Source organism: Grampus griseus (assembly GCF_964374135.1).
Source record: "Grampus griseus genome assembly, chromosome: 7".
Taxonomy (NCBI): Eukaryota; Metazoa; Chordata; class Mammalia; order Artiodactyla; family Delphinidae; genus Grampus; species Grampus griseus.
Genome location: NC_139001.1, coordinates 23061320 through 23087695, shown reverse-complemented (window position 1 = coordinate 23087695; position 26376 = coordinate 23061320). Strand labels below are relative to the sequence as shown.

Sequence of the window (26376 nt, the reverse complement as noted above, 5' to 3'; positions counted from 1 at the left end):
ACTCTTTTTTTGGCATTTTATTTTATTATTTTTTTTTTTAAGAGGCAAGAGAATTTAATGAAGAGGCCGTTTACAAAGGTGTGGTCAGGTGTAAGATGTCTAATTTGATTTTTATTTTCACAACATAATTTGTCATTCTGTTATTCTACATTCTTCATAGTTTACGATGCTAATTGTTGGGAAAAATAGGTATGTTTCTAGCCAGTACTATAGGCTTTTTATATATTATCTCACTTAATCTTACAACAACCCTGAGATGTATGTTCTCTTTTCCACTCTTTGCTGAAAGAGATAGGAAGGCTCAGTAAGATTTTGTCATTTAAGATCACATCGCAGGTAAAATTTCTCATTTTAACTTTGTCTTCCTGAGTGTGAAAGCTATGTATTTTTTGAAAAATTTTTATTGGTGAAGTAAGTCAGACAGAAAAAGACAAATATCATATCATATAATATCGCTCATATATGGAATCTAAAAAAAGACTACAAATGAACTTATCTACAAAACTGAAATTGAGTTACAGATATAGAAAATAAACTTAGGGTTACTGTGGGGTAAGGGTAGGGGGAGGGATAAATTGGAAGACTGGGATTGACACATAGACCCACTCCTCCGAGCAGAAAGCCTCAAGATCAATGAACCAATCACATAGTACAGAAGATATTGCCATATTTATATGATTCAGTGGAATGGATCAAGTAATTTTAACAGGACTGTTATATTTCCATAAATATAAATAATTTGTTGATTATGATTGTTCTTAATAAAAACTAAATACCCTAAAGCATAATTTTAATGGCACTGCCTTACGACCATATACAGTATTCAATCCCAATTTCTATTCTGGAAATTGAACCCGTATTGAGTCCAGTTCCAGGTCCAGGCCAGAAAAGCAGGGGAAATCCAAGTTTAAGTGAAAGAAGTACTGATTCCATATATATCTCTATCACTCTTTAAGAAATATATGCTTAATAGGAAAACAATATTTTCTCATGTAAATTCCAGGTTTTATTTAAGAAAGATCCTGAATCCAAAGGTGAAATATAGTAAAAAAAAAAAAATAGTATATGTTTCTTTATGGAAATGCTGTTAGTTTTAAATTCTTGATTGGATATGTCATATATAAATTTACCAAGGAATAAAATAGAGGTCATAAAATATAAAGACACAATAGGACATATTTATAACCTTGTGAAACAAAATGGCATTTCCATATATTAAGCTGGCCACTTTACTGTATTTGTATATGGGTCCTCACTACAAAGTTCTGTCCCTGATTTGAACACGTCAAGTATGAGAGGTAAAAAGCACACGGTAAATGAGGGTTACAAATGGCGTTTTGTTTATGAACCTCATCTTTAGGTTGGTGACATTCCATCATACAGCCAAGGCAATGATTATTATTATGATTAGCTTTATAATAATCTGTAGGATCCTGCAGAACTTTTCCAACAACTTATTCAGATCCTAACATCAATTTGAGGTGGAAAAACAGCAGATGGACGTTAGGAAAAGTTAGTGCAATATGATGTTATAAAGAAAAGCATGTGTGTCTTTTCTCAAATTTGGTCTAATATATTCTTTACAGAAGGTAGTTTCCTTTAAAAGCATTAGTTAGTTCAGCGTTTGTGTGATTTTATGAGGAGGAGGTGTGAGTAGCCATAATGGTGGCAGTAAAATGCAGTGAGCCCTAATATATAATTCATTTTAATAAAGAGGAGAAACACACCTTAGGTGACATATTTTAATGGACTACTAGATGAATGACCAAGAAAAGAGAGAACTTCAGTTTCAATATGAAAGGTAGAGACCATTGAATAAATGAAATTGTGGCAAGAAAATATATTCTTTAAATATCCTTTAAAATCCATTGAATAAATGAAATTGTGGCAAGAAAACATATTCTTTAAATATCCTTTAAAATCTGCTACCTCAAATCCTTCCTGTGGTATTCTTTATGATCAGCGTTTCATTAATTAGTTTGTTACAGATAAAAAATGAGATGCTTTTAGAAGTCATGTCTCTTATAATCCAGCTATTATTTAGATAGACATTTCAGAAAGAGAAAATAATTTTCAAGTTGTTTAGAAGACTAAGGTGCAAGTAGAGCGTAATTTACTATTATTACTATTAAAGTATCTCTTTCTATTCACTGAATCTGAGACCGATCTGACTGATTTGCTTACACATTCATGGCTGCTTTTAAGTGCCCTCTATTCTGAATTTTGTTCTCCATATTACAATTGTAACATATAGGAAATAAAGTGGATATACCTTGTTTAAAGATATCAATAGAGCAAAATTATTTCTATAATCAAGAACAGATCCAAATACAGACAAGTGACTTAATCATATAATTTAAAGGTTATTACAAGGTCCTGCATGACCCTGAATATTTATTTTCCCACCAACTTACTATCTTATTTGTTTATTTTCTTATATGAACTCATATTCCTGCAATTAGAATTGCTTCTTCTGTAAGAAGAAAAAAGAAAGGACTTTATTATGGTTTTTATATAGTATTTATGAAAAAATTTAGAAGGTAACTATTAAAAATACACTCAGTACACTCAGGTGAAATGGGCCCAAGAGAAATGGGAGGGAGGATATTAGTTTAAAGGAAGCCTTCTCATGCATCCTTCTCATTTCATTAGCACAGGTTAAGAATTATGAAGTGGAAAAGCCACTAAGTGTAAATATGTATTAGAAACAAAGGAAAATACCCTAAGGGATTTGGCAAGCAGCATGGATTATTTTCAGGTGGGGTTTTCATGGAGGATGAGTCTAGGAAAGCCTCAAGGAAGTGTAAGGGTGTCAGGGAAAGCACGTCCAGAGTTTGAGAGAACCGTGGAGGTACTCATACTCAAAGCCTAGGAAGGACGCATTTCACAACTCCTAACTTCCCTCTCTCTGCCATGAATAACATATATGGCACGACTGAAGTTTCCCTGATAGGCTTAAAATATTTTCTCACATTTTCTTTACCAGTAGTTCTATCCTAATCCAAACATTTAAAAGTACTCATTTTTACAGACATTTAAAAGTAACACAGTGGAAAAATGGGATCCTCAGATTGATACCATCAAGCATAGTAACATAAGATTTTTCAGCTTAATACTTTTAAAAAGCTTTCATTCCTAAGAGTAAGCTTGTGAATTAAGATCAGAAGTTTATGCTAACTAAATTCTGCTTTTAGATGAGAAAATAAAAACTGAAATACTGGCAGTTTCTAAAGCTCCTTCAGGGGGAATTAATTCTTGGATCATTTGTGTTGATCATACAATCCTTTCCTTTTTAGCTAATTGAAATCAACATAAAACTCAGGTAGTTTATTTTTAAACAATATATTCAATATTTAACAATTAAGTTCAAAGAGAAGGATATTGGATTGAGGGTTAAATACTGGCAGGTAATGGTGTCTCTTCACAAACAATGAAGATTTGCAGTTTCATTAATAATAATAAATTATTATTGATTCTGGACCCACTATGTACTACTCTTCAGCCACAGAACATGACAGATAAGGCCAGAGTCCTCATGGAGTGCAACTCTAGACAGGGCTAATGGTGGGGAGAGGGTACAATGACTTAAGTAGTCAAGTTAATTTCACTTAGTGATTGGTGCTATGAAGGGAATGAGCAGGATAACGTGACAGATTCAGCTTTGTACCCCTTTGTGATCAGAAGACACTGAGTTTTTAATGAAAGCTCTGAGTATGAGGAAACAGCTGGATTGAAATTTCTTTTCTCAAACAACCCAGTCCCTGGATGTTCTAAGGATTTTTCCCCCTCATTCTAGCCCTGCTTTCTCTCCTTTCTGCTTTGCTTTTTTGCTGGAAACCCTACTCTCCTACAGCCGTGCTTCTTCTGTGACTAGAGATCTTGCCTTTTGTCATTGACTTTTCCCATTCCTGATATCTGCTTTCTGACTAAGATCTCTTTCGGGGAATTGACATGGAAAGGAAAAGAGGTGTAAGCTTTAAAGTATCACTGTGGCTACTTGTGATCTTAATATGTTTAAATTTAATATATTTAAATATTTTGGAGAGAAGTTTAAATAGATGATTTCAGAAATGGCTTTTGTGTTTAAATTATTTAATGTTACATCTATTGATCAATTTACAGTTAATGAAGTTGATCACAATCACCTTTAAACCTAATTTATTTCCTTTTTTCTTTAAAGCCCTTTTCTAAGAAAGATGTGCTTCGAAACAACCCTTTCGACCTTCTTTGTATATAAAAAACAAGGTATTAGATAGTTTTAATTAGGATTTTTAGAAGCCAAAGTTCTTTTAAAGACTGATCTAACTGCAGGAACACTGCACTCAGGGACCATTTTAAACAGCAAGATCACTAAAATTACCAGAAAAAGCACAAAAATGCAAAAAAGATGGCACTCAATTGACTGCAAAAAGGACACTGTTTAAGTTGTGAGAGCTGAAACAAGAAGGCAGAGCATGGTCTAGTTGGACCTCAGTTGGAAATGTGCACGTCATGTGACTCAATTTTGTTGCTGGTCTGCATTCCCACATATGTGAATGCCTGCAGAACATTGATTTGGGGGTTATAAATACATGTTAGCAAGCAGGCAATTTGCATATATGGAATCCTTGAATAATGAGGGCCAACTACACTTCACAGTGTTAAGGTGTGCAAGTTACTTAGAATAATAAATGTTCAATAGATATCAACTTAAACTACAGTGTTAAATGTAATAGAAACTGTTGAAATATAGTTATTTGCTTTTGTCTTCATTCATTTGCCTCAGTTTGCCATTTCAAAATTGAGTCTTTTTATTTTAATTTTTTCCATTATCCAGTTTACTGCCATTTACTGCCGAGCGTCCGCTTTTTCCTCACTGTTATCAGTGGGCACTACTCCAGCCTCTGTAACCCCCGCCCTGTGCTCACACCCTTTGCAAAAACAGTTCAGGTGACTATTTAACAAGTCTGAGTGAGGACTTGAGGGTACTCTGAGCAAGCCCCCGGCTAAATTATGGTTATTTTATTTATTCACCTTTTGCTTTTATTCCCCAAATGCTGGATGCATTCCAGGTATTTGAGGTTGACGGGAATCTGCCCTTTACATATGTGGAGTGGGGTTTTATTACCATTTGGGAGTAATTCTCAGATAGTGTATTTATTGTCAAGGGTTTTGGTCAAAAAAATTTTTTTGTCTAGGAGCTGTGGCCTATTGATGCTCTTTCCTGGCTGAGACACTCAGACCACATAATCGATTATTCTTTCACAGTAGATTATGGTGAACTTTAAGATAGGGTTTGTGGTATACTCCCTGGTAGATTTTATTGGAATATCACTCCCTCCATTAAATGTTCAATTGAATTTTATGTTCACAAAGAAACTGTTGCACAATAAAGGATTTTATATTATTTGAGTAATATAAAATAACATTAACTAAAATGTTAACTTTTTAAGTCAAAATTTGGATGTCACTGGAGAACTTTGCCTTACTGAGATGGAAATTCAGATGGATTTTTAAAATAGCTTATGTATAAACTTTTAAAAATATGATAGTGGGTGGGAGGAATCACTCATTCAACTTGGATGTTATAGTTGTAGTATGATGATTTAAATATGTTTCACTTATGCTCATGTTAGCCTATTAGATTTAAGTATTTCATAAAGAATTTTTATTTCAGATAAGCCTTGTGATAAATGTTATCATTATATGTTGGCTCAATTATATAAATACTATTTGAAATCCAGGTCTTTTACTTGCAAGACAGAAATAGAGTCACAGATGTAGAAAACAGACTTATGGTTACCAGGGGGGGAAGGGGAGGGGAGGAGGGATAAATTGGGTGATTGGGATTGACATATACACACCACTATATATAAAATAGATAACTGATAAGGACCTACTGTATAGCACAGGGAACTCTACTCAGTACTCTGTAATGACCTATATGGGAAAAGAATCTTAAAAAGAGTGGACATATGTATATGTATAACTGATTCACTTTGCTGTACAGCAGAAACTTACACAACATTGTAAATCAACTATTCTCCAATAAAAATTTTTAAAAAATAAAAGAGATGGGATCAGGAATAATCTTCTCCTGATTAAAGCCTGGTGCAGTAATATGAGGGAAGTTTTAAGATTTATTGTAAAAAGTTAAGGAACTAGGAGAGTTTTTATCATTCAAGTACAAAATGAAAAAAAAAAAAATGTAGGGACATGGGTTGCCCTTTTAGAGGGTTAGGGACAAAAAGAGAGGACAAATAAGATGCCGCCAAATGGAAAATGATGAAATGCGTTGTAAAACAAAATGAGAATGCTGAAATTGCTATTGATTTCAGCTCTTTATGAAGCAAAGGAATTGCCAGAATTACTAAATTTTTGAAATAAACCTGTAGAGTAAAAACTAAGTAAATAAATAAAATGAAATAAAATAAAATTCAGGTCTTACTAAGGGTTAATAAGATAATGAATTCCAGTATTTTTTTTCAAAACAAGGATAGATAAAATTTTTACCCTTTTTCTTCATATTCACTTGAATATATGTTGCTGTTGCCTTTTGTAAATGTTCCATAATTCCATTAACCACATTTTGTTGATCTGAAAGTTCATACAAGCTTGAAGTTTCAAAAGTACAGTTTCATATCCAATATTAATAGTGTTACAGCCAACACACCAAAGGAAATAAAACCTTTAAAATTTAATGCCTCACAAGGGAGAACTGTGTTAAAACGGTGCCCTCTTACAAGTTACAAATGGGAAATACATTTTAGAAGAAAAGGCGTTTGCTCTAGAAGAGCAGATCACTTTGTTTTATAGCAAGTTCAAAATTCAGAGAAATATTCATCCTTCAGTTACCAGACTAATAAATTGAATCAAGGTGGGCAAGGAGAGAGACAGAAGAAAAAAGGGGAAATAAAGTAAAAGCAGGAGGTGGGTTAATAAAGGGCTTTTTCTTGTGAACTAACTTCTCCCTACAAAAATGATAAGAAAACAGCAGACAGAGCAACAGAGATAAAATTGCATCAGGCTTCAGGGTTTATGTTTTTGATGGAAATGTACAAATAATTTCCATCCCTTGCGGTGCTGTCATGCTCCATCACTTTAGTCCATTTTCACCTTGCAAAGAATTCTGAATGGGAGGGACTTCCTTCTCTGGCAGCTAATTAATCTCTTACAAGCCTGGTCTTGCAGCCTGTCTACCTGGAATGCCCCACACATTAAACAAGTGACTTGGGAGCAGATTTCTTGCCCCCTTGAGCAGTTCTTTCTTCCTTTAAGCTATATGAAGACCCAGCTTTTTCTTTTTGTTTGGGAAACTATGAGCGCTAGAATAAATCATTGAGGAATCTCTCCCTCTATCCCACTACCATAACTGAATACACTCCCAAATAATTAAATTGGGTTTTAGTGACAACAGACAAAGCCTGAATATAAGTTTTGAATGTGCACAGTGCACATAATATGGAAGGACACAATAGTGCACATATGTAAGGACACACATTTCTAAATTATACATTTTCTGTGTACATGTTATATTTTCATTGTGATGAAACAGGTATAATCATATTTATAATACTGTTGCATTTGCCTTAAAAATAGTACCAGATTTTGCAAATAGGAGACTTTTTAGTTTTTTGGCAAATTCTCTCTGTAAAAAAGATTAAGGTAAGAGCATACTTATTTATAGGTTGAAATGCTTCAATTAAAAAATAATAGAAATTCTATTCAGGTTTATTCTATTTAATAAATACAGCCTTTTAAAAAGTTACCACTAATGAACTACTTGCAAATAGCAATGCTTAACTTTGTCAGAGGTGGAACTATCTTTCAGTAATAACTCACAGGAGGTTAGAAATAGTAATCATTCTTTAATATTTTGCTGATGTTGTTCACACATCTTTTTTATGCAGTTATCTGTATTGTTTTATTTTCTCTCATGTTTTTCTATTAAATCTTTTGTGGATTTTTGTTTGTCTATTTCTTTATATTTCCTTTTTAATTAAACATAAAAGACTTCCCAGTAACTACGTTATGCATGCCTTTAGAAAACAGAGATATATATGTTAATGGTATAGCTGTTCCAAATATTAAAGATTCTTTATCCATCTATGAAGATGCATGCAATTGACACATGCACATATGGAGATGTACTTGATAAGAGAATAGGATCACTATAAGTATTCAATTATTCACAGAAATGTATATTAAGTAGTTATTGTGTCCCACATACCAGGAGAGTGAAGCCAGAAGGAAAACGTATTCTGAAAAGTGTTATTTATTTTTAATTGTTTAGTCAAGGTAATATATACAGTGAAATGGGCAGCTTATTAAGTGTTCAATTAGATGAGTTTTGACAAATGTATATACCTTTAAAACTAATGAAGATATAGGCCATTTCTATGACCACAGGAAATTTCCCATTCATCTAATGAAAGCCCACTCCCCATAGCAAACACTGTCTGGTTTCTATAACCATAGAGTGTCTGTTCTTGAACTTCATATGAATTTAATTATATGATACATAGACATATTTATCTGGATTCTTTTATTCAGTATTATTGAGATTAAAGTATATTGTTGTAATAATCAACAATTTATTATTTTTAATCACAATCTAATGAGTTAATATGGTACTACTTCATCTAATATGTAAGGACCTTAAAACAGTGTAATTCCATGTTTACCCCATCTTCGTGATTTTGCTGTCTTGTATTTTACTTTTACGTACTTAAAACACTGCCCAGTACAATGATGGTATCTTTACTTTAGCCAGATATCTTTTAAAAATTAGAAAAAGATGTTTTACATTTACCCATATATTTATCATTTCAGATGATGATATTCTTTTCTGTATACAGATGTATCCATCTGGTGTCCTTTCCATTCAGTCTGAATACCTTCTCTTCAGCATTCATATAGGAAAGACCTGCTGGTGACGAATTTTCTCAGCTTTCATTTATCTGAAAAGTTGTTCTGTTTTCATTATTGAAGGTATTTTAACTGATTATTGCATTTTCAGCCCTTAAAAATGTTGTTTTATTGTATTCTGTCTATTGTTTCTGTTGAGAGGTCAGTTGCCATTGACATCATTGTTTCCTACATGTTATGTTTCTTTCATTGATTGTGACTGTCAGATTTTTTTTAAGATTTTGTTTTTAGCAGTTTTACTATGATATGCTTAGGTGTGTTCTGTCTATTCTTAATTATGCTTGGATTTTCCTGAGCTTCTTGGATCTGTACATTGGTACTTCTCATCCAATTGAGGAACACTTTAGCCACTATTCTTTCAAAAATGTTCTGACCCTTTTCTCTTTCCCTCCTCCTCTACACCTACCCGCCACCTCTGAAAACCCTGTTATTCCTGTGTTAGACCATGCGATTACCCCCACTGATGACTGGGGCTCTATCTATGGTTTTTCAATATTTTTTTCTCTGTTCTTCAATTTAGGTATGTTCTATTGATCTTATTCAAGTTCACTGATCCTTTTTTCTGCAGTATCCAACTTACTATTTTGCTCATGCAATAAACTTTGTTTCATGTGTTATACTTATCAATTCTTTTTTTTTATAGTTTCCATTTATTGTCTGAGAGTCTCTATTTGTACACCCATTATAACTGTTTCTTTAAATCCTTAAACATACTTATGATATATGGTTGAAGTCTTGATCTTTGATTACCAACATTTGATTCATCTTAGAGTCTGTTTCTACTACTGAGCTTTTTACTTGATTATGGGTCACATTTTTCACCTCTTCACATGTGTACCAATTTTTTTTTTTAATTATATGCTGGATGTTGTTAATAGCAAATTGTAGAAAGTCTATATTAAGTGATCTTTCTACAAAAGGTAGTGAGTTCTGTTCTGGCAATCTGTTTAATTATAGGCAGATAATTTTTTGCCCTTTCAGGCTTAGTTTTATTCTTGGTAAGGACAAGTCTATTTTGATTTTGAACTTAATTCATGAACCTGACCCTTACTCCTATGGTGGGTGCTTTTCTGTAGTCACAACTGAAAGTCTGAGGTGCCTACTGAGTTCCCTCCGCTCTAGTTGGGATTAAAGTCCAGTGTCTTCCATCAGTACCTGGTCTCTGATATCATTGTACAGCACTCAACCCACCCTGGTTGGGATTAAAGTCCAGTGTCTTCCAACAGTTCCTGGTCTCTGGTATCATCGTACGGCACTCAACCACACAGGGCTTGTAGAGTCTTACTCTGTCGAAATACCATCTAGACCTTGGCCAACAATTCACAGCAAATCCCCACGCAAACTACTGCCATTTCCCATGCAGCTCCCTTTTCTCACATACCCTTCACTGCAAATTTCAGGCATAGCAGCAGGTCAAACTATTCCCATTTCCTCTTGGCTCAGTGAGACTTCAAATCTACTGGGGTTCTACTACTATATTTGATAGCAGGGAAGTGCTTCCAAGGAGAAAGTCAGGGAGGTCATGGAGCTCTTTGAATTTTTTTCTTTGCTCAAGGTTTCCCATCCTGTGCTGTGTTTAGTTCAGTGCCAGAAAACAGTTGCCTCATATAATTTGTGTCATTTTATAGTTGTTTGTTGTGGAGGGAGAGGCACAGTACTGGTTACTTTATCATTGTAGCACAAATCCCAGCAAGACAGTTTTATTGCTGGATAAAGGAGATCAAGGAAACTGCCGGAGGTGAGGCAGGTTGAGGGTGGTAAGGGAGACAGGGGCCTTTAGAGTTAATATAGAGCCTGTGACTTGAGAAGTTTAGCAACAAGCTACATCTGTACTTTAAAATATAAAAGTGGAGGAAAGATGAACTTCAGGAATCAAGCCAGTAACACACTCAGTGAGAAGTCTTTTGGGAAGATAGCAAATCTGATTAGAAATTAGAGTTAACCTAAATCTAATTTCCCTCCTTTTGCCATTAATCTTTAGCAAGTAGCTGTCCCATATAATGTTAAGTCATAATAAAAAGAAACCAACCCAGAACTGATGATGAATTGTAAAAATTGAAGAATAAATGAATATAAACCAAATTCCACTGAAGATCATACAGTGCACAAGGAATTACATAAGTAAAGTTACCAATAATTCAGACAAAAAGTCCTCTATATTTTCAGTCAAATTACAGAAATGCTGTATTTCTTTTTTTAATAAATTTATTTATTTTGATTTTATTTATTTTTGGCTGCATTGGGTCTTTGTTGCTGAGCATGGGCTTTCTCTAGTTGTGGCGAGCGGGGGCTGCTCTTTGTTGCGGTGCGCGGGCTTCTCCTTGCGGTGGCTTCTCTTGTTGTGGAGCACGGGCTCTAGGCGCACGGGCTTCAGTAGTTGTGGCATGCGGGCTCAGTAGTTGTGGCTCGTGGGCTCTAGAGCACAGGCTCAGTAGTTGTGGTGCACGGGCTTAGTTGCTCCACGGCATGTGGGATCTTCCCGGACCAGGGCTCAAACCTGTGTCCCCTGAACTGGCAGATTCTTAACCACTCTGCCACCAGGGAAGCCCAAAATGCTATATTTCAAGTTGATTTTACATAATAAAATAGAACATCAAAAGAGCTAAAGCATTTTATTATGATTTTATAAGACAATAGATGCAGAGGGAAAGCAGACTGAGAAATATTAGGAAAAAAGTGAAATCAAAAACATAAATAAAGGTTTTTGATTGCTCTCTCTTCACAGACACACAAATAACCACAACTAAGAATTATAAAGAACAGGTATGAAAAATAAATTTTATATATATATATATATATAAGGATACAAGGATTATAGAGAAAATGTTAAATGTAGAGGAAAATGAGACAAAATAAAACATAGCTGGTGTTCTTAAGGGGGAAAAAAGAAAAAAAAGCAGAATAAATGGAAGAGAAAAACAAAGATATAGTGAAAGAATAACTACTTACTAGGATAACAAAAGTCTAAGACGGAAATTGCTATCAAGCCATGCCATGGTGAAATTTCTGAACTCCAGTGTTTGCAAAAGAACTGTTAGGGCTATGGGTGTAAAAAGCAAATCATCCACAAAGGAAGTTAGGCAGGAAAGGGAAGAGAGATTCGGCTGGCCTCAGACTTTGCCCCTGGTATGAGACAGTGAAACATTCCTCCACAAACATTGGAGGAGGAGAACTGATGTTCCCAAGATATTACAACCATTCAGAATTGCTCTTGAAGTACTGAATAATCAAGAAAATATATAAAAGTATGGGTTCAGAGGATTAATTTAAATAGATACTAATTGAACACTAGGAGGATGGGAGGCACTGAGCAACACTGGGATTTGTGATTACTGATCATATGTGTGTGTTATAATTTTTGACATTGTAAGATTAACAAAATGATTTCAAAAAATTGGTAGGTGAATAAAAGAAAAATGGGAGGAATTATATACATGTTATAATTATAAACATTTCCTTTTTAAATTATACTTTCTATAAATGAAATATGACTAAAAATAACATACTTAGTATTTTCTTAATGTGAGGATGTTTTTTAGAGAATGATATTTCATAATAAACTATTGACTTTCTTATATAATTTAATTTAATAATTTACTACATTATATAATATATAATTTTCATTTTTTTATGAAATCAATCTCTCTTTTTCTCTGTCATAGAGCTATATCTGGAGCAATTACTCTAATAGTTAAAGATGATTATGTCAATGTAGTGGGCTTTGGAATATAAACATTTAAAGAAATGTTTTATACTTATATTTTGAGAATCATTAGAAAACAGCAGGTAAAATTTCTGCATAAAACAGTACTTCTTTAAAAAGAAAAGAAAAGAATTTATCCTGTAAGTTTTAGCACACATCTCAAAAAAATGTCATAAATAAAATCTGAGCATACTTACAAATATCCAAATATATTTTTGAGGGGTCAGGTATTAAATATTTTAGGCTTGTGAACCATATGGTCTCTCATAACTGTGCAACTCTGCTGTTGTCATGGGAAAGCAGCGATAGACATGTGTAAACAAATTGATGTGTTCCAATAAATCATTCTTTGCGAAAATAGGCAGCCAGCCATGGGCCATGGTTTCTGACCCCTGGTATATATTGACCTTTCATCAGCCTTAATGATCAAAATATTATCAGCCTCTCTCAGAAATATTAAGATAAAGAAACAGATACAAAATGGCCCTGATTAATGAATTTATTGATTTTATTTCCTTGTTCCTGACATTAAGTACTATAATACTTCAGTTTGATATGAAAAGTCTCAATCAAGGGGCAAAACTGAGTAACTTACATACGTATCCACATAAATCTTAATATTTTCTAACTTCTCAAAAAAGCCAAAATTTAAGTAAGGAACTAACTTTGCCCCAAACAGTTCTTAGATGTTATGCTCAATTTGACTCCTTCCCTTGCCTTTTACATTTACAACCTTGGTCAAAAATCTCAGATTGTCGAAGCTAGATTGTACCTCTCAGTGTATCAGATTAAGTAATCTCATTCTCACAAGAAGGACCCCTACTGCCACTGAGGTTAATAACTTCTCTATGGTAACCCTGCTAGTTCTTGTCAAAGTTAAGACTGGAACCCAGGCTACCAGCTCCCATAGCAGGGTTTTTTCCACTCCACCATACTGTCACGTATGGCATGGCTCAAGCCAGACAGCCATCAGCTGATCAGAGCTTAATAAGCTGGTTATCATACTAGATAACTAGATATTGTTATCATACTAGATATAGTTATCATACTAGATAACTAGATATTGACTCCTCTGTTCTCAGCATTATTAGTTATCCTGTTTCTGCTCTATTTTTAAAGTAGGTTTATAAATAAAGTTAATTAAAAGACAATCAAACATTACAAATGAGAAGTGATACTGCTCTATGAATATATCCTGCTTCATTAAGAAACAGTCCTTTCATAAAATGGCAAAAGGCAAAGCTGCAGTTGTCTTTCCTTATGAGTTATTTCTAATCATTTAAATCAGTGGTTCTCAGACTTCTGTGAGTATCGAATCAACTGGAGAGCTTGTAAAACACAGACAGTTGGGCCCCAGCCCCAGAGTTTCTGATTCAGTGGGTTTAGGATGAGGCCCAATTTGCATTTCTGATATGTTCCCAAGGGATGCTGATGCTGCTGGTCTGGGTAAAACACTTTGAGAACCATGGGTTTAGATTTGTTAATTCACACTTCTGCTCAGGCTCCATCTCAGATCCAGTGAAACAGAATGTCTGGGGCTTGAGGTGGAGTATCTTCTAAAAGTATCTCAGGTGATTCTAATGTAAACCCAAGCAGCTGAGGTGGGGGTGGGGCGGGGGGAGGAAGAGACACTGAGCAACTTAAAGAAGTTTCTCTGGTCTTCCCGTATTATGAAATGTTTTCTTCCTCAGTATATTCCTTTATGAGATGGGAACAGTTTTTAAGTAGTCATTTCATGATAAGGAATAAATGAGGTAGTATAAAGATGACTTTACCAACTGACTTTATAAATTGAATGTAATTTAAATTTAGTCAATTTTATGCTGCTAATTCTATAAAGTGCTTAGAATATAAGGTGGTTGTAGAACTCTCCTTTTAAAATGTTATTTTTGTACATCTTGCCACTTGTAAAGCTACTTTATGCCTCAGATACTTGAACTATCTTTGTTAGCATTATATAGACAGCATAAGAAACATGTAGCGCTAAGTCCTACAGCTTTAACTCTTACTGTTTCTCTATACAGTGAAAGATGCAGATGCACTTTGTATGGACATACAGACTCTGTGAACAGCATCGAGTTTTTTCCTTGCTCCAACATTCTTCTCACAGGTTCTGCAGATAAGTCCCTGTCTGCATGGGATGCAAGAACGGTAAGCAAATCATCAACACTTTTTCCAATTTTGGTAGGTCTAGTTACTCTTAGTCACTTTTCAGGTATTAGGTACAATTTATGAAGTAATTGTACAGGGGCATGTAGGTTAAAAGAATGGTAATAAGTTCCTATTTACAAGATCTTGTCTATGTGCTTTTATGTACCCAGCCTCCTAAAAGTAGGACTATAAAAATAATGTAATTACTTCATTAAACATTAATGCAACAATTTTTTTTTTTTTTTTTTTTTTTTTTTTTTTTTTTTGCGGTACTTGGGCCTCTCACTGTTGTGGCCTCTCCCGTTGCGGAGCACAGGCTCCGGACGCACAGGCTCAGTGGCCATGGCTCATGGTCCTAGCCACTCCGCAGCACGTGGGATCTTCCTGGACCGGGGCACGAACCTGTGTCCCCTGCATCGGCAGGCGGACTCCTAACCACTGCACCACCAGGGAAGCCCAACAATTTTTTATTGAGATAGAAACTCTGCTGATACATTACATATGACAGGGAAACGCATAGCACCTCTCCTTAAGGACTTTGTAGCTTGGAAAGGAAGGAGAAACGAGATTTTAATGCAATGAGGTATGTGTTAAAATGGAAGAGGATACAAGACGCAGGGGAAAAGCAAGAAGAACTCTTATCTGCCTAGAAGGCTGTGGATGGCTTCCAAGAGGAGGCTGTGCTTGAGCTGAGATTTGGAGGGTAAGTAGGATATACCAGGTAATCTCGAGAAGATGGATTCCAGGAAACAGCAGTGCATGTACAAAGCCATAGAAGTATGAGACTACAAAGGCATATTCTGAGAGTAATAATATGTTTGAATAGAGCTTAAGGAAGGAGGAAGAAAAAACAAGCAAGAGTATACAGATGGACAAGGACAAGATCATTAAGTATCTGATTGAAATTTTATAGTTTTCAGAAGGAGTCTATTAAAGCATGTTAAGCAAACAGGGTAACACAATCAGGTTAGCCTTTTAGAAAGATTAATTTGATAGTAGAGTTAAGGGAGTCATTCTCATATAGGAGGCTTGTGCAGTAGGCTGTGAGCAGATGAGAATTTGAACTAGGAGACTGTGAGAGTATGAAGTAAAGTATGGATTCAAGATAAGGGGTTTAACTCTTACAATTTGAAGAGTGACTGGATGTGGAGATAATGGGAGGAAAGAAAAGGGGTTTAAAGGTGACCAACTGTCCCAGTTTATCTAGCTAAGACTGAGAGTTTTCCTGGGTTGTGGGATTTTTCGTGTTAAAACTAGATAATTCTGGGTTACTGTGGCTTCAGAAGTGAAATAGATGTGAAGAAATGGAGATGGAATTTGGGAACTACACTTTCAAAGAGTTTGGCTGTGGAGATGAAGAAGAGAAAAGTCTATACCTGTAGGATCCAAATAGAGGTCTCCCTTGTTCAAATAGGAGACAGCATGTTTATTTGCTTAGCGGTAGGGGAGAGGAAGGGATTAAAGATTCAGGAAAGAGCAAACACAACTAATTGAGCACACACTTTAGTAATTTGAGGCATGTCAAAATATGCAAAACAGGGTCGCCATATTTGTTCTTAGCAACATTTGATGAGGATAATGTAAGAGTCTATACTAAAAAGAAAAAAAATCCATATTTTATGGTTCGTGAGTCAGGAAAGAAATGGAACTTGTAATGTTTCCCATTTATCTTCCCGTACACAATGCATTATTGACATCAATAAAGGAATATGATGATGAGCATCCAGATAGTATGAACAGGGACCCAAGTTCATTATGGGAGGCTCTATTTAGTCCTCTGAGGCAAATTGATTTAGGATAAATAGAGAATAAGGCGACCTTAGGTTCACTTATTATAGAAAAACAGCTAATGGTAGAATGACAAATACCTTAGACACAACTTCACATGTTGCAGCATGTCAAGGGGCAGCAGTCAAGGGGCACTGTGGGAAAAGTGTATCAGCCATGAATTAAGAGTAAAATCAGAATGATTTGTTGTTGGGTAAAAAAGGTGCCACAACCTCCTTCTTGCTTTAAAATAGCTTAGACCCTGGTGCAACAGAATTCACTCCTGCTAATGGAGCATCAATGAAAAAGCAAGATTTTCAATACATTTAGCCTAAATACTTACATGTGAAGTGTGTATAAAAGCCATTGGTAAAGGAAAACCCACAGAGAAAATATTAATTTAGTAGTGACCTAAATTTTATGCTCATTTTCTTTTGATATCAGATTTTTTTTTTTGTCTGTCTCTCAGAGTGCTATAACTGAATGTTATCAGAAAACGTCTCTTATTTATTTTCTTTCCTGTGAAAAACTGGAGCACTAATGCTTGGAAGTAAAACTGCTCTTACAAAGAGAAGTTGCCTCTCGTGTATCTGCCTTAAATGCCTAGAGTTGCTTATAGACGGTGGCCTTCCTACCTCTTGTTGGGAACTCCTTGTATACTGGTCTTATTTCCTACAATATGTCTGAGAGTGGGAGAAAAGAGGGATTCAGCACAGCACAGGGCATTTAGTATACAGCAGGATAGCATGTGGATTGAATGTATGTCCATAAAAAGGTTGTATTTCTTTAATCAATATTAATATATATTTTTCAAATTGGCTTTAATGGCAAATTCAAATTTTTATTATTAATGTTATGATTACAATTTTATTAGTAGTATGCATGCTAGGTTTATAGTCATTAATACTAGGGAAAGGACTCTAAAATACTTTGGTATAAATAAAATGTTGTTCATAAATTATGGTAAATACATCAATGTTTAGAAATAAAGTTCATTTAGTTTATTTTCTGAAAATATTTCAAACCAGATGTTAAAATATATATATTTAAATTGGTATCTATATAAAATAGAATTAGCATGTAAAACAAAGGGAAATTCACTTAATTTAGGTTATTAATAATTAGACAATTCAAGTTGTTAACTAAATGTTATTATAAAACACTACAAATAATATATGACAGCAACTCTAGAATTAAACAGAATCATTTCACTTGAGTTGCATTAGCAATTCCGGTGACTAGTTTCAGATCTACCACATTTTTTTTAAAACACAAAACAGAACAAAAAACACTGAAACAGCCAGATTTTTAAAAATTCATATTTTATATATAGTTTTTTTTTACATCTTTATTGGAGTATAATTGCTTTACAATGGTGTGTTAGTTTCTACTTTATAACAACGTGAATTAGTTATACATATACATATGTTCCCATATCTCTTCCCGTTTGCGTCTCCCTCCCTCCCACCCTCCCTATCCCACCCCTCTAGGTGGTCACAAAGCACCGAGCTGATCTCCCTGTGCTATGCGGCTGCTTTCCACTAGCTATGTACCTTACGTTTGGTAGTGTATATATGTCCATGCCTCTCTCTCGCTTTGTCACAGCTTACCCTTCCCCTCCCCATATCCTCAAGTCCATTCTCTAGTAGGTCTGTGTCTTTATTCCTGTCTTACCCCTAGGTACTTCATGACATTTTTTTTCTTAAATTCCATATATGTGTTAGCATATGGTATTTGTTTTTCTCTTTCTGACTTACTTCACTCTGTATGACAGACTCTAGGTCTATCCACCTCATTACAAATAGCACAATTTCGTTTCTTTTTATGGCTGAGTAATATTCCATTGTATATATGTGCCACATCTTCTTTATCCATTCATCCAATGATGGACACGTAGGTTATTTCCATCTCCGGGCTATTGTAAATAGAGCTGTCATGAACATTTTGGTACATGACTCTTTTTGAATTATGGTTTTCTCAGGGTATATGCCCAGTAGTGGGATTGCTGGGTCACATGGTAGTTCTATTTGAAGTTTTTTAAGGAACTTCCATACTATTCTCCACAGTGGCTGTATCAATTTACATTCCCACCAACAGTGCAAGAAGGTTCCCTTTTCTCCACACCCTCTCCAGTATTTATTTTTTCTAGATTTTTTGATGATGGCCATTCTGACTGGTGTGAGATGATATCTCATTGTAGTTTTGATTTGCATTTCTCTAATGATTAATGATGTTGAGCATTCTTTCATGTGTTTGTTGGCAGTCTGTATATCTTCTTTGGAGAAATGTCTATTTAGGTCTTCTGCCCATTTTTGGATTGGGTTGTTTTTTTGTTATTGAGCTGCATGAGCTGCTTGTAAATTTTGGAGATTAATCCTTTGTCAGTTGCTTCATTTGCAAATATTTGCTCCCATTCTGAGGGTTGTCTTTTGGTCTTGTTTATGGTTTCCTTTGCTGTGCAAAAGCTTTGAAGTTTCATTAGGTCCCATTTGTTTATTTTTGTTTTTATTTCCATTTATCTAGGAGGTGGGTCAAAAAGGATCTTGCTGTGATTTATGTCATAGAGTGTTCTGCCTATGTTTTCCTCTAAGAGTTTGATAGTGTCTGGCCTTAGGTCTTTAATTTAGGTCTTTAATCCATTTTGAGCTTATTTTTGTGTATGGTGTTAGGGAGTGATCTAATCTCATACTTTTACATGTAGCTGTCCAGTTTTCCCAGCACCACTTATTGAAGAGGCTGTCTTTTCTCCACTGTACATTCCTGCCTCCTTTATCAAAGATAAGGTGACCATATGTGCGTGGGTTTATCTCTGGGCTTTCTATCCTGTTCCATTGATCTATCTTTCTGTTTTTGTGCCAGTACCATACCGCCTTGATTACTGTAGCTTTGTAGTATAGTCTGAAGTGAGGGAGCCTATTTCCTCCAGCTCTGTTTTTTGTTCTCAAGATTGCTCTGGTTATTCAGGGTCCTTTGTGTTTCCATACAAATTGTGAAATGTTTTGTTCTAGTTCTGTGAAAAATACCAGTGGTAGTTTGATAGGGGTTGCATTGAATCTGTACATTGCTTTGGGTAGTAGAGTCATTTTCACAATGTTGATTCTTCCAATCCAAGAACATGGTATATCTCTCCATCTATTTGTATCATCTTTAATTTCTTTGATCAGTGTCTTATAATTTTCTGCATACAGGTCTTTTGTCTCCTTACGTAGGTTTATTCCTAGATATTTTATTCTTTTTGTTTCAATGGTAAATGGGAGGGTTTTTTTGATTTCACTTTCAGAATTTTCACCATTAGTGTATAGGAATGCCAGAGATTTCTGTGCATTAATTTTGTATACTGCTACTTTACCAAATTCATTGATTAGCTCTAGTAGTTTTCTGGTAGCATCTTTAGGATTCTCTATGTATAGTATCATGTCATCTGCAAACAGTGACAGCTTTACTTCTTCTTTTTCGATTTGGATTCCTTTTATTTCCTTTTCTTCTCTGATTGCTGTGGCTAAAACTTCCAAAACTATGTTGAATAAGAGTGGTGAGAGTGGGCAACCTTGTCTTGTTCCTGATCTTAGTGGAAATGCTTTCAGTTTTTCACCATTGAGGACGATGTTGGCTGTGGGTTTGTCATATATGGCCTTTATTATGTTGAGGAAGGTTCCCTCTATGCCTACTTTCAAGAGGGTTTTTATCACAAATAGGTGTTGAATTTTGTCGAAAGCTTTCTCTGCATCTATTGAGATGATCATATGGTTTTTCTCCTTCAATTTGTTAATATGGTGTATCACATTGATTGTTTTGCATATATTGAAGAATCCTTGCATTCCTGGAATAAACCTCACTTGATCATGGTGTATGATCCTTTTAATGTGCTGTTGGATTCTGTTTGCTAGTATTTTGTTGAGGATTTTTGCATCTATGTTCATCAGTGATATTGGCCTATAGTTTTCTTTCTTTGTGACATCCTTGTCTGGTTTTGTTATCAAGGTGATGGTGGCCTCGTAGAATGAGTTTGGGAGTGATCCTCCGTCTGCTATATTTTGGAAGAATTTGAGAAGGATAGGTGTTAGCTCTTCTCTAAATGTTTGATAGAATTCACCTGTGAAGCCATCTGGTCCTGGGCTTTTGTCTGTTGGAAAATTTTTAATCACAGTTTCAATTTCAGTGCTTGTGATTGGTCTGTTCATATTTTCTATTTCTTCCTGTTTCAGTCTTGGCAGGTTGTGCCTCTCTAAGAATTTGTCCATTTCTTCCAGGTTGTCCATTTTATTGGCATAGAGTTGCTTGTAGTAATCTCTCATGATCTTTTGTATTTCTGCAGTGTCAGTTGTTACTTCTCCTTTTTCATTTCTAATTCTATTGATTTAAGTCTTCTCCCTTTTTTTCCTGATGAGTCTGGCTAATGGTTTATCAATTTTGTTTAACTTCTCGAAGAACCAGCTTTTAGTTTTATTGATCTTTGTTATTGTTTCCTTCATTTCTTTTTCATTTATTTCTGATCTGATTTTTATGATTTCTTTCCTTCTGCTAACGGGTTTTTTTTTGTTCTTCTTTCTCTAATTGCTTTAGGTGCAAGTTTAGGTTCTTTATTCAAGATGTTTCTTGTTCCTTAAGGTAGGATTGTATTGCTATAAACTTCCCTCTTACAACTGCTTTTGCTGCATCCCATAGATTTTGGGTCATTGTGTCTCCATTGTCACTTGTTTCTAGGTTTTTTTTTTATTTCCTCTTTGATTTCTTCAGTGATCACTTCATTATTAAGTAGTGTATTGTTTAGCCTCCATGTGTTTGTATTTTTTACAGATCTTTTCCTGTAATTGATATCTAGTCTCATATCGTTGTGGTCATAAAAGATACTTGAAACAATTTCAATTTTCCTAAATTTACCAAGGCTTCACTTGTGACCCAAGATATGATCTATTCTAGAGAATATTCCATGAGCACTTGAGAAAAATGTGTATTCTGTTGTTTTTGGATGGAATGTCCTATAAATATCAATTAAGTCCATCTTGTTTAATGTATCATTTAAAGCTTGTGTTTCCTTATTTATTTTCATTTTGGATGATCTGTCCATTGGTGAAAGTGGGGTGTTAAATCCCCTACTATGAATGTGTTACTGTCGATTTCCCCTTTTATGGCTGTTAGTATTTGCCTTATGTATTGAGGTGCTCCTATGTTGGGTGCATAAATACTTACAATTGTTATATCTTCTTCTTGGATCGATCCCTTGATCATTATGTAGTGTCCTTCTTTGTCTCTTCTAATAGTCTTTATTTTAAAGTCTATTTTGTCTGATATGAGAATTGCTACTCCAGCTTTCTTTTGCTTTCCATTTGCATGGAATATCTTTTTCCATCCCCTTACTTTCAGTCTTTATGTGTCTCTAGGTCTGAAGTGGGTCTCGTGTAGACAGCAAATATATGGGTCTTGTTTTTTTATCCATTCAGCCAATCTGTGTCTTTTGGTGGGAGCATTTAGTCCATTTACATTTAAGGTAATTATCGATATGTATGTTCCTATTCCCATTTTCTTAATTGTTTTGGGTTCATTATTGTAGATCTTTTCCTTCTCTTGTGCTTCTTGCCTAGAGAAGTTCCTTTAGCAGTTGTTGTAAAGCTGGTTTGGTGGTGCTGAACTCTCTCAGCTTTTGCTTGTCTGTAGATGTTTTAATTTCTCCATCAAATCTGAATGAGATCCTTGCTGGGTTGAGTAATCTTGGTTGCAGGTTTTTCTCTTTCCTCACTTTAAATATGTCCTGCCAGTCCCTTCTGGCTTGTAGAGTTTCTGCTGAAACATCAGCTGTTAACCTTATGGGGATTCCCTTGTGTGTTATTTGTTGTTTTTCCCTTGCTGCTTTTAATATGCTTTCTTTGTATTTAATTTTTGACAGTTTGATTAATATGTATCTTGGCATATTTCTCCTTGGATTTATCCTGTATGGGACTCTCTGTGCTTCCTGGACTTGATTAACTATTTCCTTTCCCATATTAGGGAAGTTTTCAACTATAATCTCTTCAAATATCTTCTCAGTCCCTTTCTTTTTCTCTTCTTCTTCTGGAACCCCTATAATTCGAATGTTCGTGCATTTAATGTTGTCCCAGAGGTCTCTAAGACTGTCCTCAGTTCTTTTCATTCCTTTTTCTTTATTCTGCTCTGCAGTAGTTATTTCCACTATTTTATCTTCCAGGTCACTTATCCATTCTTCTGCCTCAGTTATTCTGCTATTGATACCATCTAGAGTATTTTTAATTTCATTTCTTGTGTTGTTCATCATTGTTTGTTTCATCTTTAGTTCTTCTAGGTCCTTGTTAAATGTTTCTTGCATTTTGTCCATTCTATTTCCAAGATTTTGGATCATGTTTACTATCATTATTCTGAATTATTTTTCAGGTAGACTGCCTGTTCCCTCTTCATTTGTTAGGTCTGGTGGGTTTTTATCTTGCTCCTTCATCTGCTGTGTGTTTTTCTGTCTTCTCATTTTGCTTATCTTACTGTGTTTGGGGTTTCCTTTTTGCAGGCTGCAGGCTCGTAGTTCCCATTGTTTTCGGTGTCTGTCCCCAGTGGCTAAGGTTGGGTTCAGTGGGTTGTGTAGGCTTCCTGGTGGAGGGAACTAGTGCCTGTGTTCTGGTGGATGAGGCTGGATCTTGTCTTTCTGATGGGCAGGTCCACGTCTGATGGTGTGTTTTGGGGTGTCTGTGGACTTATTATGATTTTAGGCAGCCTCTCTGCTAATGGGTGGGGTTGTGTTCCTGTCTTGCTAGGTGTTTGGCATAGGATGTCCATCACAGTAGCTTGCTGGTCGTTGAGTGAAGCTGGGTGCTGGTGTTGAGATGGAGATTTCTGGCAGATTTTCACCGTTTGATATTATGTGGAGCTGGGAGGTCTCTTGTGGACCAGTGTCCTGAAGTTGGCTCTCCCACCTCAGAGGCAGATCACTGACTGGCTGCAGCACCAAGATCCTTGCATCCACATGGCTCAGAATAAAAGGGAGAAAAAGTAGAAAGAAAGAATTAGTAGAAGTAGAAAGAAAGAAAGAAGGAAAGAAAGAAAGAAAGAAAGGAGGAAGGGAGGGAGGGAGGAAGGAAGGAAGGAGGGAGGGAAGGAAAAAAAGAAAGAAAGAATATAAAGTAAAATAAAATAAAGTAAGATAAAATATAGTTATTAAAATAAAAAAAATAATTGTTAAGAAGAAAAAAAATTAAAAAAAACAAAACAAAACGGGTGGATAGAACCCTAGGACAAATGGTGGAAGCAAAGCTATATAGCATAAATCTTGCTCTCAAAGTCCACCTCCTCAATTTGGGATGATTCGTTGTCTATTCATGTATTCCACAGACATCAAGTTGATTGTGGAGCTTTAATCCGCTGTTTCTGAGGCTGCTGGGAGAGATTTCCCTTTCTCTTCTTTGTTCTCACAGCTCCCAGGGGCTCAGCTTTGGATTTGGCCCCTCCTCTGCGTGTAGGTCGCTGGAGGGCGTCTGTTCTTCGCTCAGACAGGACTGGGTTAAAGGAGCCACTGATTCGGGGCCTCTGGCTCACTCAGGCCGGGGGGGAGGGAGGGGCACGGAGTGCGGGGCGGGCCTGCGGCGGCAGAGGCCGGCGTGACGTTGCACCAGCGTGAGGCACGCTGTGCGTTCTCCTGGGGAAGTTGTCCCTGGATCCTGGGACCCTGGCAGTGGCGGGCTGCACAGGCTCCCCGGAAGGGGGATGTGGATAGTAACCTGTGCTCGCACACAGGCTTCTTGGTGGCGGCAGCAGCAGCCTTAGCGTCTCATGCCCGTCTCTGGGGTCCGCGCTTTTAGCCGCGGCTCCCGCCCGTCTCTGGAGCTCCATTAAGCAGCGCTCTTAATCCCCTCTCCTCGCGCACCAGGAAACAAAAAGGGAAGAAAAAGTCTCTTGCCTCTTTGGCAGGTCCAGACTTTTCCCCGGACTCCCTCCCGGCAGCCGTGGCGCACTAGCCCCTTCAGGCTGTTTTCACGCCGCCAACCCCAGTCCTCTCCCGGCACTCCGACTGAAGGCGACCGAAGCCGACTGAAGCCCGAGCCTCAACTCCCAGCCCCGCCCGCCCCGGCGGGTGAGCAGACAAGCCTCTCAGGCTGGTAAGTGCCGGTCGGCCCTGATCCTCTGTGAGGGAATCTCTCCGCTTTGCCCTCCGCACCCCTGTTGCTGTGCTCTCCTTCGCGGCTTCGAAGCTCCCCCCTCTGCCTCCCGCAGTCTCCGCCTGCGAAGGGGCTTCCTAGTGTGTGGAGATCTTTCCTCCTTCACGGCTCCCTCCCACTGGTGCAGGTCCCGTCCCTATCCTTTTGTCTGTTTTTTCTTTTTCCTTTTGCCCTAACCAGGTACGTGGTGGTGGTGGGGGAGGGTTCTTGCCTTTTGGGAGGTCTGAGGTCTTCTGCCAGCGTTCAGTAGGTGTTCTGTAGGAATTGTTCCATGTGTAGATGTATTTCTGGTGTCTATGTGGGGAGGAAGGTGATCTCCGCGTCTGACTCTTCCGCCATCTTCCAGGTTACTTCTATATATAGTTTTTAAAGGGTGCATGCTATTTATATAATATGAAATTATTAGCTTTTTTATTTCACAATGATTTGTGAAGAAGTTAAAAATAAATTTATTTTTGTAGTTAAATATTATGAGATGTTGAAAACAGTAACCAGGATAGCTGTAGTTTTTTTCTGTGTAATAGTAAAAAGTGTACAACATATTGATATGGATGGTATTATTAGACTTGTAATATCAACTACATCTGTAGTATTCTGATATTCTCCTTTTTTATAACTTTTATATTATGTTAATTCCTTGATAAATGGTAAACTGTCAGGTGGTACTGAAAGACTGAATGTAAAGTGAGATGAATGACTTCCTTCACAGTAAAGCAAAAGCAGAACATGTTGTCACCTCACTGTGATCAACTAGTATTGAGAAATTTTCTAAAATATTTTTTTGATGAAACATGAATGTGACCAGTGGATTATATTCCTATAAATAAGTTTTAAACCTCTTTCTCCCATTCCCAAACATATACTAGTCTTAAATCATTAACCTAATCTAACAGCTTATTGTCAAAGATAATGAATGTGGAGACCTCTAAGTCAGTCTCTAAGTCAACTGGACAGATCGGCTCTGAATTTTGTGGGAGACAAGGAAAGGAGTATAAATCTTTGTAATTACCAAATGGAGGCTATTAAATAACTTTCAGTTTGGAAACTCATGAAATTGCTCTGTTTTATAGGACTACATGCAGAGTATTTTTCCTCGAAGTTATGAAACAAAGTTATTTTATTAAAATTAAAAAAGATTGTAATATTGTCAGAAAATGATGTATAATATAGTACATTTAATGAAAACTTATAATGCCGTCTCAAAAAGCGACATGAAGGGCTTCCCTGGTAGCGCAGTGGTTGAGAGTCTGCCTGCCGATGCAGGGGACACGGGTTTGTGCCACGGCCCGGGAAGGTCCCACATGCTGCGGAGCGGCTGGGCCTGTGAGCCATGGCCACTGAGCCTGCGCGTTCGGAGCCTGTGCTCCGCAATGGGAGAGGCCACAACAGTGAGAGGCCCGCGTACTGGAAAAAAAAAAAAAAAAAAGCGACATGAAAAATTCAAATATACATCAGTGATTTGGAAGCCTATTTAAAATAAAGGCCGAGATTATTAGTCATTCACAAGTCCAATGAAAATATTAAGGATTTAGAATGTTTTTGAAAAAAAGAAAAAAAAGAATGTGCTCACTGTACAGTAAAACAGAGAATAGAATGAGTAATATGTCTGTGAGTTCAGAGCTAGGCTGACAAAGATCAGAGTTGCTGACATTTTGCCTCTTGCAATGAATCAGACACACAGAGTTCATGGCCTGG

General features: G+C 36.3%; 1 protein-coding gene across 2 annotated transcripts in view; it reads left to right on the top strand.

Moving 5' to 3' along the window:
• SPAG16 (sperm associated antigen 16) overlaps positions 1 to 26376 on the top strand; it is a gene marked incomplete at both ends in the record, with an annotated part of 885965 nt that overhangs the window by 501919 nt on the left and 357670 nt on the right. For both annotated transcript variants that reach the window (XM_082657932.1, XM_082657931.1), the window contains one exon: positions 14635 to 14761. In XM_082657932.1, the coding sequence (XP_082514058.1) occupies positions 14635 to 14761 (127 nt within the window). The remainder of the gene's footprint in view (positions 1 to 14634; positions 14762 to 26376) is intronic.